This window comes from Manduca sexta, chromosome 19, assembly GCF_014839805.1.
Source record: "Manduca sexta isolate Smith_Timp_Sample1 chromosome 19, JHU_Msex_v1.0, whole genome shotgun sequence".
NCBI lineage: Eukaryota > Metazoa > Arthropoda > Insecta > Lepidoptera > Sphingidae > Manduca > Manduca sexta.
Window position 1 is genome coordinate 13,206,059 of NC_051133.1, and position 16,065 is coordinate 13,222,123.

The window sequence follows — 16,065 nt, forward strand, 5'->3', positions numbered from 1 at the left end:
ATGGGTTGAAAAACGAGGATCGCATAAAACGTGAGTATGTTCATTGTTCAACGGCTTGCAATATATTTTATTCAGAGCTTCTTTATAAAAATTATTTTTTCTTTCCAAAAGTACTAGGGTGACTAAATGCAAATAGGGAACCAAATTTTGATGTTTCTCACTGTGCAAAAGTTGTTTTTAGGAATTGGGGGATCGCGGAATGGCTAAAACTTTCACGAGATATGAGTTTCGTATATTTCCTCTAGGAAAGTAAAATAAAAGAATAATAATATATAAAAAACAATTTATTTTCTTCCATCATTCTATGATGGCAACATATTTTATTTATAAATATTTAACAAAGTATAGCCCTGTCATGACATTTTCCTACTTATACTAAACTTACATATAAATATATAATGTAACTTTTTATACAACCGAATAACGAAATGTTAAGTTAAAAACCAAGTCACACTGCACTGAATTCATCTTTGGAAATGGATGTAAGCCTCATTTCCCTAGATTTCCAAGGTTTAAATTTGCTTCATATAAGAGCATAATACCACATTGCTACCATAAAAATAGACAAATCCCTTGCATTAATTTCTATAATCGTGTACAGTCGCAGACATAGGCAATATACTGTATGCTGTAGAAGGGGTGTACATTTGCTGTATCACGTTCCCTCTAGATATATATTTTGGTAAGAACAGGAATATCCATATTGCAAGAGTGGCGAGTATAAGACAGAAGGAAACTATAGCAAGGATTCCCCCGACATGTCGCTTCTTGGCGCCGCAGGTGAAGTATTTCGCGTCTAAATCGAAGATACGAGCGTTGTATAGCGGTTTTGGTGTGAAACACCTGAAAAAAAAATTTAATAAATTAAATTGGTACCAAACTTTGGATATTAAAAAAAAAATACAAAGTATTTAAATCAGCCGCAGATTAGCATAAGGGCTTTTTGAACTGCAGTCGAGAGCCCCGTAGATTTACAGAGCGCCCAGTCCCATTTGAAGTCGGTAAACATTATATCAATAAAAAAAAAACAACGTTTATAAGAGTATGAGTAGTTAATGCATAACGACACTATTGATTTTTTTTACAATAATTTCTTATAGTTTGTGTGTCTGTAATATATTTTACTAACCATTTTCTCCTACAATATGTACCTACATCGTTATCGATATTCTTTTTTGGACAAAATGCCTATTATTTGATTAATTAGGCAGGCCCCCTAAACTCGAATTAGATTCCAAGACTATAGAACTGAAATCAACAATTTTCATAGCTTCACGTTGCCATTACACAAAGGTAATAAACAATTTGTTCTATGCAACGATGTTAGCAAATGACTAGATCACGATCTATGCATCATTATTGGACATGACGCGATCGGATTACACCGATAACTCTTCGATTAACGCCCAGGCAGCTTTGTTTGGCTGTGACTAATATTTGTACAGTAGATAAAGTCAATGGCATAGCCTTGATATTCCTTTGTTTCAGAGAAGACGCGATGCCTTAATGTGCCGTATATGGGGCAGAAAAAAGGCGTGATTGTGTTATAATGATGTGGGTTTGAAATGCGAGAAAGGATTGTTTATAAATAAACTTAGGTTCGTTGACAACATATTGTAAATTTTTAAAGCCCCTTTGAAGGTTTTTATAAAGACTCAAGTGTAATAAGAGAAGCAAAGCAACTAATTAAAAACGACAATAAACTTTGATGATCAGAGAAATTGTTTGTGCTACAGTTTAGGTTTTTGAAGACACTCACCTCAAATGTTCGTAGTATTGTTCTGTTATTTGCAGTTCTTTTAGCCAAACCAAGTCACAGTCGCATATCCACGGATTACCCTGGAGATCCAGCTGGATCAGTTGTCCAAGGGGATCCAGCAGATCTTTATCCAGTTTCTTTATTCTGGATCCTTTTATAGACAATCTTTCGAGGAGAAAATCATTAGGATCTTGAAGAACATCCCTTCCAAAAGCTAGCTTATCAAATATAGTTAAATTCTTATTTCTCTCTAACTCTAAAGTTCTTAAAGCATGTAATGGTTCGAAGACATACTCAGGTACTTCTCTTATGGATACATTGTTTAGTTTGAGAACTCTTAGAGCTGGTAAATCTGCAAAATCTTCGCTTGATATTTCTTGTATAGGGTTATCAGATAAATCCAAGTATTCCAATGTGAATGGAATTTCGAAAATATCAGTTATCTTATTGCCTGAGATCACAAGTTTTCTGAGATCATACGCGTCGACGAAGAAATTATCAGGAACTATGTTTAAACCTACTCTACTTATGCTTATCGTTTGCACCTTCTGCGTCAGTCCAAACCCGCTTCGGTCGAACAAATTTACCTCTTCCAGACTCGGTCCAATCCGATTCCCGTCCAAGATTATCTCATTCAAATTACTCAAATAATGAAACGTTAACTTCTCAAACGTTGTAAACTTATTATTCGCCAAATTCAAATACTGCAACTTCTTCAAGTTTTTGAACGTTTCCTTATCGATAAATTCCAAGCTGTTATAACTCAAATCGATTTTCCTCAACTCGGGCAAAGAAAACGAATCTGGAGCGATATCGGTTATGGCATTGTTGTTTAAAATTAACTCGCGCATTGTTTTCGAACGCAGCACGGCCGTGGAGTCGATGCGCGACAGATTGCTGAACGATAAATCCAAGGAGTGCACTTTATTCGGAAGACTGACATTATTATCAAAAATGCCGACATTATACGAACAATCGACGGTCTCGCCTTGATAGTCGTCGCTTATTTGGTTGTTGTATTTACAAACACACACACTGTCACACACTGATAGGGTATCGACTTTGTATATGAGGTAGAATATTATTATGATGTGCATTGTTGGCGCGGGCCGGCGTGGTACTGCGCAGGTGTATCGCTTATCAGCCAGATAGAGGTGTTATCGTCGATGGCGCTGATTGTTGGTCATTAGGCTACACTACAATCCACATTCACGTAAATATTGTTAATGCGATAGTGAGTCTGTTTGTTTGATGAAGTCTTCGCGGTTAAACGTCTGAACCAATTTTTATGAATATCAGCGACGGAGTTGGGTAACCGTATTTTTTTTCCATCTCAAGAGAACAAAATGTCAATAAAATTTAAAAGAATATGGGAATGTATAAACTACTAGATCGACTTCAATGCAATTTAATATGGACGGATGAACATGGATGGATCTTGGACTGTGAAAATAAATATGTGCCATGTAAATATTTTTTTCGCCCAATATCGAAAGGGAGTAAAACAAGGGAATTTTGTATGCCTCGTCAAATACAAAACTATATAAAATAAAATATATTCTGAGCTATATTCAGAACCAACTTACATCCGAAAAAATAGATTTTCCATAAAATCACAATATACACAGACGAAGACACGAGCATTAGCTAGTTACTTCAATATGTTTGTACGGTGAGTGACGTCTATATCTTTGTTATGACAATCATCCACTTAACTCATGACGGATATTAAACTACAAGAAAAGGAACACAAAATCCTTTTGCCACTAATTCTGCAGTCATATCAAATGCGAAATAAATATACTGAATATAAATCTTATATCACGTCCGATTTGATATTTGCTACACTCAAAAGGCTTCCTCCCTCGCGAAGCAATTCTTTTGCACTCGAATAAATTTACCGAATGTACACTCATATTGCAGACATTTGCCGTGGCTCTAGACGGTAGAGGTATACACAGTTCAGTGTCTATATCTCTTGGTTGTAACTACACATTGAGGTCTATAAGGAATCGCGAACATTTCCCCTATTTCTCCACTCCGCCCATCCTAAAAAAGGGTTCCTATCCTTCTTCCACACTTTCCTCCTCACTCTGCATTCGCTAAGCCAAGGGATTCCAGGACCATTCGCAGTTTCCCCCGGTCTTGACTGCATAAAAAAAAAACAGGCTGTTTGTTATGCCATATTCGAGGACCACAGTGTAACTTATTTCGGGTATGAACTGTAATACGTAGGAATAGAAACGTAGAGCTAGGCAGTGCAGTCGACCGAAGCCCCTGGATCCTAACGATTGACAAGTGATCTTTATGCTCCCGCTTAATTCAGTGCATCGGTTAAGCGTGTTACACTACGAGATCGCGTGGGGTCATATTGTTTTGTACCTTGACCCTTGGTTACCTTACTACGCCACTGGTACAGCGAGTGGGATCACGAGTAATCACTAATTTCTTATATATTTTTAGGACAATATATCATTAGTAATCTATTGTTGTCTTTGTAAAATAATATTTATTTTTGTCTATGTTTGATAAAAAAAACCTCTTTGTCCTTTTATTTGTTTATTGCGAGATTACATTGATAAGAGACATGTTTTATTATGTTACAATAATTAAATATAAACTTATTTGAGTTTATGTCATTAACTGTAATGAGCTAAACAATCTAGTTTCAACTATATTGTGATAATTATATCTGTGCAAAAATATTTGCAATATTGGAAGAATAAAGTCATTAAATATTGCAGATTTTCGACTTGATATGAACATACTAGAAGTTCGTTAAATGTTACATTATTTAAAATAAAAATATATCATATTTAATTCTAGGATTATATTTCTAGATCTATGCCCTCGAGTCTTGGCATTCTATTTAATATTCTTAAAAAAAAAAAAAAAAATACATATTCGCATGTCATTTTTAGAGTAATATTTATTTTCTCTTTCATGTCTATATGTTCTTGTAGCTATACTTTTGAAACACTTCAAGCATGTTGCAAAATAGATTTGGCGTAAAATTTCCGACAAACCGTCTAATTGCTGACCACAAACCGAAACCAGCACCGCCATATCCACTGTCTAAGTACAAAAGGGTGAGTTGGGGTAAGACCGGATCACGGAATATCCAATTGTTTTAAAATTACTGCTAACCTGTAAATTTAAATAATACAGGGCAAACAATTGTGGTAGATTACAAAATACCATTTCTGGCTGTCTAGTCCATTTTAGTAAAATATGTCGTATGTAGCAGGAATTTTGGAATAATGGTATAACTCCTATCCGGTATTACCCCACCTAACTAAACGAATATGACGACACCTTTCTACAGTACATTGTGATAGTATTACTACAATCAAAATACGCACTAAAGTATTTCTTCCAATCTCAACACGTCTACACATGTCCTATCACCAATTCGCTTCTATCTCGTTGAATTATAAATTGGTTTGTAAATAGATTTACGAGATATTAAATATTAAGTATACAGAGCGGTAGATTCGTATAAGTAATAATAAAATATCTAACCTCTTATATAATAGAGCTTTTCATATTTTTTTATTGATAGTAACATTATTGACGTCTTATAAATGCATAAACTATTATACGAGTCCACATTCTGTACTTATAATGGTTAATTAAAGATCGAAAACTATTTAATTATTCGATTAACAACGTTATTAGCTAACTATAGTCACAATTTACTTAAAAATGGTAAATCAGGCCTTTGGTAATAATACTACCATTATTTTATTTTTAAGAAGCCATTAAAAGGCTGATTTTTCAATCATCAGATATTTATTTTCTTTTATATGTTTAGTGAAGTCACTAATTACACCATTTGTAGTTATTACTACTGTTAATACCTCCATCCTGGTGCGTTGTTTCATATTGTTTGTATCTGATGCATTACCTTTGCTATCTACATTATTATACTACCAATTTATATTCTATGCTACAAAATTGTATTTAATGTTGTCTACTTAACCTAATGTTTCTTCTTATTTCAAAATCTCCCTCTGGTTGTCTGCGCGTTGCCTTTGGCTGTGGGTTCCTCGTGGGCCTAGAAAAAAAATATTATTACCATTGATTCCCTTTGTTATAGCTATATATTTAGTACTGTTATAACTAGCCATTTTCGATAATAGAATAAATGAATCATATTGGGGTCTGTTGTCTCTAATCCAACTTTACTACTCAATTTTGATTCATAATACATATACGTATATATAAAAATAACTAGACTGAGGAATTCTATCAACCAATTAGCTCCTCAATTATTTAAAAAAACTTACCATACCATACATAAATAGCTCACGTGTAGGTAACTAATCTAGAATCTAAACCGAACTGCCGTATACTACGTTTACTTTAAAATTACAACCCAACCTAACCTAACTCTTACCTTGATGACAATAGAGGTCCGCGGGCCGGTGTTCCAGAGCTCTCCCTGCTCGTCCACGAAGGCGGCCTCCACGGCCACAGTGTAGAGTCCCGCCGCACTCACGCTGATGAGCTGCTGCGCGGAGAAGAAGTCCCGCACCGGGGTCACCGTCTGCACCGCCGACAGCACTGGCGGGATGTTTGTTAGTTCTACCGTCTGGCGACAAAGTGTTCAATATAGGGGATTAATTAGGATTTTATTTATTTTACAAACCTCTATTACAATGCATTGTCAAAAGTCTATAAACTATAGAGTCTTTTTCAATCAGTTTTCTACACTATAGAAAGTCATAAGGTCATTTGACAAGGGAAAGTGTTAGTAACAGTCCGTAGTATAGTGGCTGTTAACCTGCCATAGTTAACCATCAAATGTATTGTAAAATATATCGTTAAGTTTATTCGAAAGTGTCTTATACAGGGTTTTGCAAAATAAGGGTATGTTTATTTAGGTAAGAACTGAGATTTTTGTGGTGGTACTTTAACCCAATTATGAAATCATGCAAATAAAACACGATATAGTCAACTATATAGATGTCAACGTCTCAAAAGATGCTTTAAAAGTTTCTTATTACCTTTTCATTAGTCCGCGGGTGAGGTGTCGCCGTTACAGTGATCTGCACTCCCTTTACTTGACGTTGTTTTTGCCGTTTACTGTAAACAATAAATACCGTTGTATAAGTTATATCAATATTTTAGTTGGAGCAATTATGTTTTTTTTTTTACTTCCTTGTGTTTTACATTTTTAATTCTGTATAAGTCAATAGCATTTAAATATGTTTTTTTTAAATTTATGGTTATAGTTGTTTTGTTACAAAGGAAATGAGGATTGTCTTACGATCAGAATGCTTATGTTGCGATTAAAGGGTACAAACAGAATAATAAAACAAATATATTAATCTCGAATTGTGCTATTTGACTGCCTCGGTGGCGTAGTTGTATTGCATGTCCGGTACAATAGCGCTCTGAGGTCCTGGGTTCGAATCCCGGGTCGGGCAAAGTGATATTTGAGTTTTTCTGCTCAGTATCAGCCCGGAGTCTGGAATTTGTGCCCGATATGGCGATAGGCTCGCCCTCTATCACATCATGGGACAGAACATACTTGGCGAAAAGTGGGTGCCCTAGTTGCGCCTCTGCGTACCCCTTCGGGGATAAATGCGTGATGTTATGTATGTATGTATGTTGAATTGTGCTATACAAGCATATCACCTGAGCGGCACGGCGGGCAGTATGACGCCCTCGAGCTTGAGCGCGAGGCGGTGCGACAGCGGCAGCGCGGCGGCGTGGTCGGCGGGCGGCGCGCGCGCGCCGGGCGACAGCGCCACGCGGCACAGCGCGCCGCCCGCGCCCCGCGCACGCGCCGCGCGCCCACACCGCGCCGCCGCCGCACGCGCGCACCGCCGCGAGCACCGCCTCGGCGTGCTGACAACACATATCATTATATCGTTTATATACAGTCTTGGTTAACGGTGGTTTAAAAATAATCGTTAATTTTTCGAGTTTACTTAGGCTTTAAACATGCACTGCATCTCATAGCTAAAAGAACATCAAAGATTCTAAGAGAAATAATTACCTTTTTATATAAAAACATAACAATTATAACTAATAACAAAAAAAAAATTAACATAAATTGTTTCATTTTTGGTGACAAACAATTATTTTATTATTAATTTTACTCACCCGATGCGTAATACCAGGGTTAGTAGTGGGATTATCGAACAGTTTTATAGAGATCTCTGTGAGTTTCTTGCTTGGTAAGAGTGCAATCATTTCGTCCAAAGTATTTGGCGTCATCTCCCTCATTGATTCCGTCGCTTTTTCCTGTTGATTCGAAGTTATTCGGTCCAGAAACTGCGCTAACTGTGTATAGGTGTGTTGGGAACTGGTACCGAGTTAAGAATTTTTACTAACTGAAAATCTATAAAATAATTAATATTCAAAAAATTACGAAGTTAAACGATCTTTAATATTATTTTTATCTACGGCGTTGCAGGAGTTACTATAATTGGAGTTTACAGTTTAAATATATATTTTTTTCAATGATTATATTTATTTTACCATTATAATTAGGGGTTTAAATATAATATTTTTAAACACCTGTATATTGTTAGTGGTAGTAAAGGATACATGTGCAGGTGCCGCAGCGTGGAGTCGTCGGCGTGGAAGGCGGTGCGCGCGATGGCGCCGTACGCGCTCGCCGCCGCCGACACCGCGCGCGCCGCCCGCCGCAGCGCCGGCGCCGCCGCGCCCGCCGTCAGCAGCGGGTCGCGGCTCGCCTGCAGTAACAGTTATATGCTTCGGTTACGGATACAAGTTATTTTTGAAAAGGCCAAAGTTATGTATTTCTTGTGATTAGAGTAGAATTATATTATACAAATATTACTTTATACAGCGTGTTTAATTAAATTGAGTTTAAATTTTAAAAAATATATTTTGGAATTTATTAAATTCGACTTTCATTTTATTTCGAATATTATTTTTCAGACCTAGAATATTCCTTTGATTACGAAGTTATGTAGTCGCCAGTATAGATAAACTATTGCTGTGGGTCCGTGTGCATACCTGTGCGTACGCATGCGCGATGGCGGGCGGCGGCTGCGTGCAGAGGGCGCGCGCGGCGGCGGCGGTGACGGCGAGCGCGGACAGCGCCTGCGCACGCGCGCGCATCCACGCGGGCGGCAGCGGCGCGCACGCAGCGCAGCCGGCGCACGCCGCGCAGCACGCGCCCGCGCCCGTCGCGCCCACGCCCGCAGCCACGCCGCTCGACACCTCCCAGCCCGCACTGCACTCCTCCAGACCAGAGATGCCTGCGGTTAACGGAAACAAATGTTGTCAATGCTAAAATTACAAGTCTCAATTTATATCACATATAATGTTCAATAATTTGTAAGAAATATCAACGAAATTCTAATCTCTGTATCTAAATTAAATAAAACACCGATACTAATACATCTTACCTTCTTCAACTAGCTTGGCATCGGCGACAGCAGCTTTATGCAATGCTGTGAGCCAGCGTTGAGCTGCTTCGCTCGGTGCTTCTTCGCACAGGCGCGATAGGATCTCGGCCGCCAGGCTGTGATGACCATACCTAAAGACAATGAATGCTCAAATATTATTAAAGATTCTATTATACAAGATTTTTGATACAATAATAAACCTACATAATTTTAAAAACTGCATAAAATATTTGTGCTACATAACTATCTTAAAAATAATTTTACACGCAACTCAGACAAACAAAGTAAAAAAATATTTAAATCAACTATCCATTATTTTGATATTAATAGTATCTAGACTCGCCCTCTATCACATCATGGAATGGAACACACTTGGCGAAAACTGAGTGCCCTGGTTGCACCTCTGCATACCCCTTCGGGGATAAATGGCTGATGTGTTGTACCTGAGAGCAGCCCTGGCGACCCTGTACCGCAGCCACCCATCCGCCTCCGCGACGACGTCGAGCACGACCGACTGCCACTCGGCGTACACCTGGCACGTCAGCGCCGTCCCAGCGCGCTCTTGGAACAGCACTGTGCACGCCAGCACCAAGTTAGTGCCGTCGTCCGACTGCCTGCCTGACTTTATCTCGCTGTGGACAGTCATAACCATACAGGATGTTATAAAAATATAGGATTATGAATTAATCGCAAAATAGGAGAATCATTAATTTTTATTTAAGTTATTTATTTTTTAATTACAGATTCATGATTGTGATCGCTTGCATTTATTGACTGGCACTGGGTCTTGCGTTAATATATTCCATATACAAAATATTCATTGCAATAAGTCCATACCTATGTAGCGTTTGAAGCGTGGCCATAAGCGATCGCTTGGCTGGTTTGAGCGCGGCGGGGCTGGCGGAGCCGAGCGCGGCGAGTGCCTCGAGCAGCGCGGCGAGACGCGCGGCTTGTGCCGTTGTTGCTGTGGTGGCTGCCGTAGTGGTTGCCGTGGTTGCTGCCGCTGCCGCCGCCGCCTGCCGCCCGAGTGCTCCGGCCGCACGCGCTGCCGACTGTGAGCCCTGCGCGCCGCACAGTCGCACCTGGAGATTGTAATAGAAAATTGTAGAGAGAGCTAATTTAAATAGACTAATAAAAACAATTGCTAATTTGTCAAAAGTCTATATAAAAATAAAACAACGATACTAATATAAATTCTAGAGTTCTCATCTTTGTCCTCCATGGCTGGGTCGTCTTGAACCAGTTCCCAAAAAGATTTTTAAGTAGACTACATTTGACGATTCAATAGCATAAAATAGTAATACAGTAAATCTTACCAAGCACCGCAAACCAATCCTCAAAGGTTTTATATTGTTTGGGTTGTTATCCACACCAGTTGCGATGACTAACGTCTCCAAAGCTATCATCAAATCAGAACCATCCACTGGTAGAGATTCCTCATAGCTGAAAAAAAAAATTTTTTTTTACGACTATAATTAATTTAACAGGGTGTGTTTTAAGGAGGGATTATAAAAGTTCATTTCGACATTGGGTTAATTAAAAGAAATCACATATTTATCTACTTGAAAATAATCGTTTACCATAAATTATTCAAAACATAGATGTAAAATAAGAAAAAGTAAGGTTCAAACAAAATAAATATCTTTTCTAATGTTCACGCGAACATTAAACATTGAAATAAATATCAATAAAAAGTCATAGACCAGTGGTTTCATTTATTAACGCACTACCAATGAGAACCTGTATATTTTTAGAAACTTCTCAAAGGAAACAATTTTAGTAATGTAGGTATGGGAAGGTATACCAGTGCACGAGCACGTCGGTGAGCACGCCGGCGGCGGTGGCGGCGCGGCGCAGGTCCGCGCTGAGCGCCGCCGCGCCGCAGTACTGCCGCAGCGCGCTCGCCTCCTCGCCCGCCGCCGCGCACACCGCCGGGCAGCGCACCAACATCTAACACATAAGATAGTTGCTGATACCATCGCATTGCACAATCAAATTTCTAATAATTTGTATAGAAAAATAAAGATCTCAATACAAAATGTGGCTTTTAAAATTTATGGGAACATTAATTTTCTCTCTCTTCCTGACTAATCTTTCCACATGATGGTGCGGTTAGCCTTCTTCACATTTTTCTTCCCCTTCACCCTATTCATGACGTCGTCATCGGAAACATTGCATGCTACCATGTCACGTTGCAACACGCGGGAACGTAAAGTGAAGACAGAATATTATTACATTCTTAATGTTCCCTTTTTATCCCAACGACTAACAGCCGACTTTAATAAACCATTCCAATCTTAATTTTCCTTGCGATCTCGAGAATAAACCTAACAAAATAAGTTATTTGTAAACATTTAAAAAAACTATATGTATTGGTCTGCGATTGATCAAAAAATGTATTGGGATTAATTAATCAATGCCAGTGGTAAATAAATACCTATAATTTACACACACCCTGTTAACATACCTGCATGACCTCCAAACACAGCATGGTGTGCTCGTTGTCCTGCGTGTCGGAGGCGGCGCGCACCAGCTCGTGGATGCAGGTGGCGGGCCACAGCGATGCGTGTTCTGCCAGCTTCTTCAGGCCCAGGAGTGCCGCACGACGCACGGATGACCGGGCATCGTTACGGGCCAGGCTTAGGAGCAGCTCCACCTGGGAGTATGATTTAAAGAATAGACTTTTCTAAAGGTTATAGATAGACAACTTAACTTACACAGATCTGTTAACAAAATGTTGCTACTATTGGAAAACTACTCAAATTTTAGACTACCTCGTGGGTAAAGGAAACTCTGACTTTTTCCTTATTTCAGATAGCAAATGAACTGAATGAATTTATTAATTTGAATCCAGTAATACATATTAATGTTAATATAGCATGTTATATTAAAGCTTTTTGAAATAGAACTCACTTGATCAGGAACATGTACGACCGTGTCGGCGGCTATATGCGTCAGTGCTGTGATGGCGGCGCGTACAGAACTTGACGATGGAAACTTCTCCAGCAATGAGCGGAGAAGCTTCAGAACGCCTTGCGCTCGCACAGCTAAAATAGATACTTCTTGTTTGATAACTTGTGAATAGGATGTGTTATTGGTAATAGACATAATTGCATTGCGTCAGGGGCATGTGTTTTATTTTATAATATACATTTTTTAGAATTTTTAAGGAGAACAATTTTGACATACTTTTGTTGTGTAATTTTAACAATTAACATACAATGGAAGCTCTGAAAATGAAAATTTTTCATAGAGTCTGTCAATTAGCTGCACTTTTGTCGGTCATAGTGTGATGTTATATAGCCTATAGCCTTCCTTTCAATTCAAACCAGTAGTTTGTGAGATTAGCACATTCAAACAAACAAACTCTCTAGCTTTATAAATACAACAAGATAATTTTACCTCCTCCATGCACTGTCCTCAAAGCCCTGACTAGCTTGGCACGTCTTTCAGCTGCGGTGCTCTCACACTCCACCATGTCCGAGAGTTTGTTACACATGGCCACTGCAAATGTGCTGAAATAATATCATAATTGATATGCCTATTTGTATAAAATATCAACTACCTCCTAGCTGCATAAATAATTTGGTTAATCAGAATTCTTTCCCCTAGAACTCCCTATGAGATTTAGGCATAAACTTAATTAATGCAGTAATATGTTTTATTTTTTCAGTGTAAGTATGCCTAGACAGAACTTAAATTAATTCACCTTCATCATGTCAAGTTTGGACAATAATAATTAATAATATTAATTCATCTGAACATAATATGTAGACCATATTATTCAGCAGACAGCATTTTAATTAAAGAATATTATTTATTTACTACACAGTACACCAACAGTTTATTATTATATATTAACTAAAGCAAGATGTCTACATACATTATAATCATTAGTAGCTGATATATCTTACTTGGAATGTGCGGCAAATCTCGTAGTAGCATAAATCGCGGCATCCACTTCGACATTATCGTGGCTGTCCAATCCCCTGCGAATGGCGTGATGTACGTTTTGCTTCTCCGGAATGATTCCCGCCACCGCGCCTAACGTCCTGAGGGCCAACGCCCGCGCAACAGGATCATTTGAGTGTAAAACACTAAAAACTCTTCGTAGAAACTCGTCTATATTCAGGATTTTATCCAAATGTTTTTCGCTTTGCTGACAAACGCGCAGAACCCAAAGCCGCAAAAAGTTGTTTCCCATACGAAACACATCCGCTAATTTCAGGAATGATGAGTTAATTAGTATAGGAAAAGGGTATTTTTCGAATAAACGAGGGAAGCGCACGATCGCCTCGCATTGTTCTCCGACTTTTCCTGAGCGAAGGCCTGCGAAATTAAACAAAAATTGTTTAACTATGTTCGAATAGATCGAATGTTTTATGGTTATGTTGTATTTATACCTTTGTCTAATTCGGTTAAGGCAGAATTAGCATCTTGTTCTTGTTCGCTATCGTTAAAAGGATTCATTTTAACCCCAAACATGGTAAATATTTCAATATTTAAGTAAAACTGCAACAATAAGCTCAAGTAAAGAAAAAAATGTTTGGTTGGACATTTGACATTTGTATTTTAGCTTGACAGTTGACTTTGACATATTTTGTTCATACAACTTTCAACAAAAGACATTTCACAATTAAATGTACGTTTACGTAATATTTAATTTCATTATTAATTACAGTTATTACGTGTTATTATGATTTTATATTAATTACAATGTTTAATAAACATTGTTGATTATTATTTTATCTTTTACCGTTAGAGACATCTATTGACGATATTTTAGAGCCATTTTACTCAATTATTAGTATAGGCAAGAATAATAGATGGCATTAATGTCTTCCATGGGAGTATGATCAACGTTTTATATTTAAAGTAATAGATGGCAATAGTATTCAAATTTGAGTGTCTAATGATTTATGAAGCTAGATTAGGATCTAACGACTGCTCGTTGAAATAGTGATATGAATTACCTTGGTTGCATATTACGTTATAATATTTTCATATAAGTAAAAAAAATGTCGTCACCTAGTTTTAGTGGCCTAATAGTACATTAAAATGCCTATAGTGATACCACGAACTGAACGATATACTGCTTGTAGTCATGTATTGTAATATATTATGAAGGAGGCGAGCATTAATAAACAACTTTACCTAATGGAAGCGATCACACTGCTTACACTAAACTAGTTAACAAGCGACCCGACACTATTCGGCGCTCCCTCGTGCCATAGCTCGGTAGAAAAGCGGTATTTAGCGAACATCGGGCTCGTATCACAAAGGTAATTGTACGTCACTGTAACAGTAACCGGGTGTGTCGCCATTAGCGGGGAAATTACACGAAAATTGCGCCAAGGCGAGGTACCTGCTAATCACGATGGATCGCTCAACTAAATGCCGGTGTTTTGTTACTGCGCTCTCGTTAGAGCTTTGTTTTTGCCAAATTTGTAGCTAGAAATAAATGGATAGCAAATTAAAACCTTCGATATTAGCTTTTTGTTTATTTATATTGTAAATGAAAGTAAATTATTTATTTACATAGTCAAAATAAAAGCACTGGTTATGAGTTTTATATAATTTTTTCGCTGATTTCATTTCCATTTATTTCCGAACAATTACCCTAGTTAAAGTTATCTGTGCAATAATTATAGAAGTGTTCAAAGTTTTTATAATAAATTTCTTGTCTTCGTTCTATTTAATTTAAATATCATACACATATTTGTTATACCCAAATAGTCGCTTACCTGATTGCAAAATTTTGAGGATTAGCCTTAGTCTGTCGAACAGTAACTCGCATTACAGGAAGCTTACGTTACACTGAAGTCTCTATAATGATTTATCTAAGTGATAGGTTACATATGTCAGCATTAAATGGATTAGTTGCTAAACAATCAACAATAATTAACTTTCACTCTTAAGATCAGAGATTCGCTTACTCAGTTATTAGAATTGTTCACTTCCGTGCCATAATACGTTGTAGATTTTTGATAATGTATTCATTTGTGAGAATAGTTTATAACAGCAAAGAATTTTAATTAAAACCAGATGTTACGCAAAGATAAGCCGAGTAAAATGACTTATGTATAACTTTATTAAAACTTTTTATCTTTGGTTAATCTTTATAATCCTTCCGGAGCGAACAAAACACTGTTTTGACATGTTTTAGTGGCGAAAACGTTTTTTTCTTCGCCAGTAATCGATGCCGGACGTACCAGGATTACGCTGACCGATGTCATTAACCTAGTTTCACATAAAAAATACATTCTTCGAAGCAAGCTATTTAGCCAACGTCACAGCAAAATGTAACTTGCGGTTGTAATTTGTTTTCACAGTTGTATTGTGTTCGGATGCAAAATTAACCCGACGGCAAAGTTAAGTTTGTAGAAATAACAACTTCTGTTGGAAATAAGGAGCTCAGAAATCCATTGACAGGGACTGGATTGTTTGGGGGATTAAAATGGGAATCCGCATTTATTTTTTTCGAGTTCTTTCAGGGTGGGATTAGCGAGCTCTAATGACGATAAGATTTGTGGACAGTTTATGATTTTTGCATGGAACCATTGTTGATTTTCCTTGCATTGTATACGCATTGTGATAATGCTGATGACTCGGTGAGTCATGTGAGGTAATCGCGGTTGACAACGCATTTAGATACGTGTTTTAGTATTATTTGACTCATTATATTTGCTTCCTGAGAACGTACAAATGAACAATAGTTGTTAAGTTTTATTCTTGCTATGCGTAGAGTGGATTTGTAAAGATATTATGTTGAGGATTTTGTATTTACTTGTAAATATTTTCATTTTTGATTTAACATTCTATCTATTTTGCGAAAGGGATGCAGATGATAATAACAGTATTTAGGTATTTCGGTTTTAATTTCAAATCATAAATTTATTTTATTTAGCCTTTTCT

General features: G+C 37.5%; 2 protein-coding genes across 2 annotated transcripts; both read right to left on the reverse strand.

Annotated features, from left to right (window-relative positions):
- Nucleotides 1-266: 266 nt before the first annotated feature.
- LOC119189795 (leucine-rich repeat-containing protein 70-like) lies at nucleotides 267-2,906 on the reverse strand. Its single transcript, XM_037440408.1, has 2 exons — nucleotides 1,760-2,906; nucleotides 267-843 (listed from the first exon to the last, which is right to left on the reverse strand). Exons 1-2 carry the CDS (start codon nucleotides 2,854-2,856, stop codon nucleotides 579-581), a joined length of 1,362 nt encoding a protein of 453 aa, XP_037296305.1. The 5' UTR covers nucleotides 2,857-2,906; the 3' UTR covers nucleotides 267-578.
- A 1,378-nt stretch (nucleotides 2,907-4,284) lies between these two features.
- LOC115442056 (integrator complex subunit 7) lies at nucleotides 4,285-13,720 on the reverse strand. The gene is given in 18 exon segments (XM_037440409.1): nucleotides 4,285-5,816; nucleotides 6,159-6,353; nucleotides 6,769-6,847; nucleotides 7,403-7,534; nucleotides 7,536-7,615; nucleotides 7,874-8,075; nucleotides 8,321-8,469; nucleotides 8,756-9,000; nucleotides 9,151-9,281; nucleotides 9,594-9,782; nucleotides 9,988-10,232; nucleotides 10,467-10,593; nucleotides 10,955-11,100; nucleotides 11,618-11,806; nucleotides 12,064-12,197; nucleotides 12,553-12,665; nucleotides 13,065-13,479; nucleotides 13,554-13,720. Coding segments are annotated over 18 exon segments (2,910 nt in total). The 5' UTR covers nucleotides 13,636-13,720; the 3' UTR covers nucleotides 4,285-5,759.
- Between the last annotated feature and the right edge of the window lie 2,345 nt (nucleotides 13,721-16,065).